The sequence below is a fragment of the Theobroma cacao genome, chromosome 5 (assembly GCF_000208745.1).
Source record: "Theobroma cacao cultivar B97-61/B2 chromosome 5, Criollo_cocoa_genome_V2, whole genome shotgun sequence".
NCBI classification, from domain to species: Eukaryota; Viridiplantae; Streptophyta; class Magnoliopsida; order Malvales; family Malvaceae; genus Theobroma; species Theobroma cacao.
Window position 1 is genome coordinate 1,555,122 of NC_030854.1, and position 3,620 is coordinate 1,558,741.

The following is a 3,620-nucleotide window of genomic DNA, read 5'->3' on the forward strand; positions in this document are numbered from 1 at the left end:
TATCATCATGTCATATTAATATATCACGTCATTATTACGTCACATGACATAGAATGGTAAATGAAATTATAACTAAGTCAATCATTAATCATGCACTCTTATTTAATTTAAAGTAAAAATATAAAAATTTATTTAATTTTAAATAAATTACAAAAATTTAATTTTTTATGAAATAAAAATAAAAATTTATTTAAAATTTTTGAATAATTTAAAAACTTTTTTAACCGTTACCATCCCAAGTGTAACAGGCCCCATATTCCAAAACCAACGTAGCAATAAAACTCCAAAATCTTTATCGTGAGGCCATCAGCCAATCCGTAAGCCAATCCACAGGATTTCTCCCATAACGCGTCCCTATAAAGCTCCCCACCCAACCAATCTTCCATATTCAAATCCACAACACTCCAAGAACTGTTTTGTTGAGATTTTGTTTTCAGTTTCATTTCGTCTTGTTGCCATTTAAAGCCCATTCCTAATTCTGATCTTAGCCGTTGAGTCATGGCTACTGTTGTCTCAGCCGTAGGAGCTGTTAACGGGGTACCGGTACTATGTTTTTTCCCGCCCTATTTTGCTTTCTTGTCTAGTCATTACCGTAGCATCTCTCGACTTTGTAGACCTTTTAACTGTCTCTTTTATAGTTTTTATCGTCTTTCAAACTTCTGGGTCTTACTTCAAGTAGGAGAACAAAATGGAAAAAGAATGAATTTGCAAACTGTGAATTCTTTTCTTAAGGATATGAAATCGGTTGTTTTGTTACAATCTTGTGGTGCGGTAGTAAAAAAGAGAGCGTCTTTGTTGCAGTGGAACTTGAATGGCTCTAAGCCTGCAGCAGCATCACTTCCAAGCTCAGCATTCTTGGGAAACACTCTGAAGAAGGTTACCTCCAAGATCAGCCACCGGAAGGTTTCTCCAAAGAATTTCAAGGTTGTTGCTGAATATGACGAGTCAAAGAAGACCTCAAAGGACAGGTGGAAGGGGCTTGCCTATGATGAATCTGATGACCAACAGGATATTACAAGAGGAAAGGGAATGGTGGACACTCTATTCCAGGCTCCTATGGGGACAGGAACTCACCATGCTATCATGAGTTCCTATGACTACATCAGCCAAGGCCTTCGCGTGTAAGTGGCTAATTAATTAAGGAATCTCAAAATTGATGTAAGTTTAAGACTACTGCATGGAATTGCAGTGTGAGATTGAATTTTGACAAGGAACAATATTGCTGAACTGTTTGTAGGTACAACTTGGACAATACCATGGATGGGTTCTACATTGCTCCTGCATTCATGGACAAGGTTGTTGTTCACATCACCAAAAATTTCTTAAGCCTGCCAAACATTAAGGTGTGTTGATAGAATGTCTTGAGATTTGTTCAATCAGCTATATAATTTTTGTTGAATATCAAGAAAGTTGGATAATTTGTGAATAACTGTGACAGGTGCCTCTCATCTTGGGTATTTGGGGAGGTAAAGGTCAAGGGAAATCATTCCAATGTGAGCTTGTCTTTGCCAAGATGGGAATCAAGTAAGTTAATGTCATTTTTTTTTTTAACTATTATTGCTTTCTTCACTTTGAATCTTTGATGATTCAGGAAAATTGTTGCAAAAGAGGGAGAAAATTGAAAAATTGTGAGCCTATTAATAGTTCTCTTGACAACATGTTTGGCAGAATGTGCTTAATTGATTTGTAAAAGAGTAAAACTTTCAAATATTCATTTAGATATTTATGATCCTTGCTCTTTGATCCTATGACCATGAGTATGCAGTCCCATTATGATGAGTGCTGGTGAATTGGAAAGCGGGAATGCTGGGGAGCCTGCAAAATTGATCAGACAAAGGTATCGTGAGGCAGCAGACATCATCAGGAAGGGAAAGATGTGCTGCCTCTTCATCAACGATCTTGATGCAGGTGCTGGAAGGATGGGTGGAACCACCCAATATACAGTCAACAATCAAATGGTGAATGCTACCCTGATGAACATTGCTGATAACCCAACAAATGTTCAGCTCCCTGGTATGTACAACAAGGAAGAGAACCCCCGTGTTCCTATTATAGTCACTGGCAATGACTTCTCCACATTGTATGCTCCTCTCATCCGTGATGGTCGTATGGAGAAATTCTACTGGGCTCCTACTCGGGAAGATAGGATTGGTGTGTGCTCTGGTATTTTCAAAACCGACCGTGTTCCTCATGAAGACATTGTCAAGCTTGTTGACACTTTCCCTGGACAATCTATTGGTAAGCCTTCCTTACCTTAAGGATGCCTTCTAATACGTGCACAAATGAAATTGATGGGAGAATACTAATATGCATACTTATTGCAGATTTCTTTAGTGCCCTCAGGGCGAGAGTATACGATGATGAAGTGAGGGAATGGGTTTCAGAAGTTGGAGTACAAAATGTTGGGAAAAGGCTTGTGAATTCAAAGGAGGGACCTCCAACGTTTGAGCAGCCAAAAATGACCCTTGAGAAGCTACTTGAGTATGGAAACATGCTTGTCCAAGAACAGGAGAATGTAAAGAGAGTCCAGTTGGCTGATAAGTACTTGAAAGAGGCAGCTCTTGGAGATGCTAATGATGATGCCATCAAGAATGAAAGCTTCTATGGTTAGACCCTTGATCCTAGAGGCCTTGACGGTGGCTTGCATCTGGCTTTAGGATTATAAATAGATGAAAACAATAAAGGATATAGGAAGATTATAATTAAGCTTTTCATAATTGTTTGAATGCAGGCAAAGCAGCTCAGCAGGTTAATCTGCCTGTCCCTGAAGGCCGCACAGATCCATCAGCAACAAACTTCGATCCAACAGCCAGAAGTGATGATGGGAGCTGTGTTTATAATTTTTTTTTTTTAATAAGGATTTTCATTGATCAAGACAGGGAGTCCCTGTAATTTACAAAAGAATCTGACTTGAGACAGCAGTCAGTTACTAACCTGGCTTACAAAAAAGCAGCCAAGGCAAGGACAATACAACATCTGGTCTCTTGAACAATCACACATCAATTTTACTAGTATCCAAAAATCTTAAAACGAACCAGTAGTTAGTGGAACAGTAAACTCCTGTTTCCGTTCCTTGTTAAGGAGTAATACTTGCATTTTGGCTTCACGTGGATGCTGTTTTGATAACATATTTTCCTTACTTTGTTCAGTTTGTTTCATTGTGCTGATGGTTAGCATTAATGTAGTGTTTGAGCTGTCCTTTGATGTGTTAGTGTGCATGTACACTAACACTGACACTTGTTAATCATATTTACAGGTGTCTTTTATGTAGATAAGGCATATAAGTCTTGTTTTTGTATTAATGAAAATATTATCTTCTTCATATACTCTGTATTTTCTCTCTTCATTCTATTAACATTCCTTACTGGCAGGAACAGAAAGTCATAAACCACACTCACAAGACAGTAGGCATCATTCAGGAAAAATATACAATAAATCCTTTGATCCTCCCACCCCGTCTTTGGCAAGGCTGTCAGCAATGTCATTACCCGATTTGGGGATGTGTTTGATATCCCAACCCAGAAGCTTTGAGCTCATTGACTTAATTTGAGAAACAATATGCCGGAACCTCCATGGGGCTTCAGAAAGCTTAGGTATCCAGAATACCGCATTCGTGGAGT

The 3,620-nt window shown here is 38.6% G+C and overlaps 1 protein-coding gene across 1 annotated transcript; it reads left to right on the forward strand.

Moving 5' to 3' along the window:
• LOC108661879 (ribulose bisphosphate carboxylase/oxygenase activase 2, chloroplastic-like) lies at positions 400-3,284 on the forward strand. Its single transcript, XM_018120773.1, has 6 exons — positions 400-1,121; positions 1,238-1,343; positions 1,439-1,524; positions 1,766-2,238; positions 2,325-2,606; positions 2,732-3,284. Exons 1-6 carry the CDS (start codon positions 499-501, stop codon positions 2,890-2,892), a joined length of 1,731 nt encoding a protein of 576 aa, XP_017976262.1. The 5' UTR covers positions 400-498; the 3' UTR covers positions 2,893-3,284.

What these genes read in the sequence shown, in the direction of transcription:
- LOC108661879 (XM_018120773.1), top strand. Translation starts at nt 499, where the DNA reads ATGGCTACTGTTGTCTCAGCCGTAGGAGCTGTTAACGGGGTACCGGTA. An exon ending in ATCAGCCAAGGCCTTCGCGT is followed by an intron (nt 1,122 to 1,237) that starts GTAAGTGGCTAA and finishes AACTGTTTGTAG; the next exon opens with GTACAACTTGGACAATACCA. An exon ending in TTTCCCTGGACAATCTATTG is followed by an intron (nt 2,239 to 2,324) that starts GTAAGCCTTCCT and finishes TACTTATTGCAG; the next exon opens with ATTTCTTTAGTGCCCTCAGG.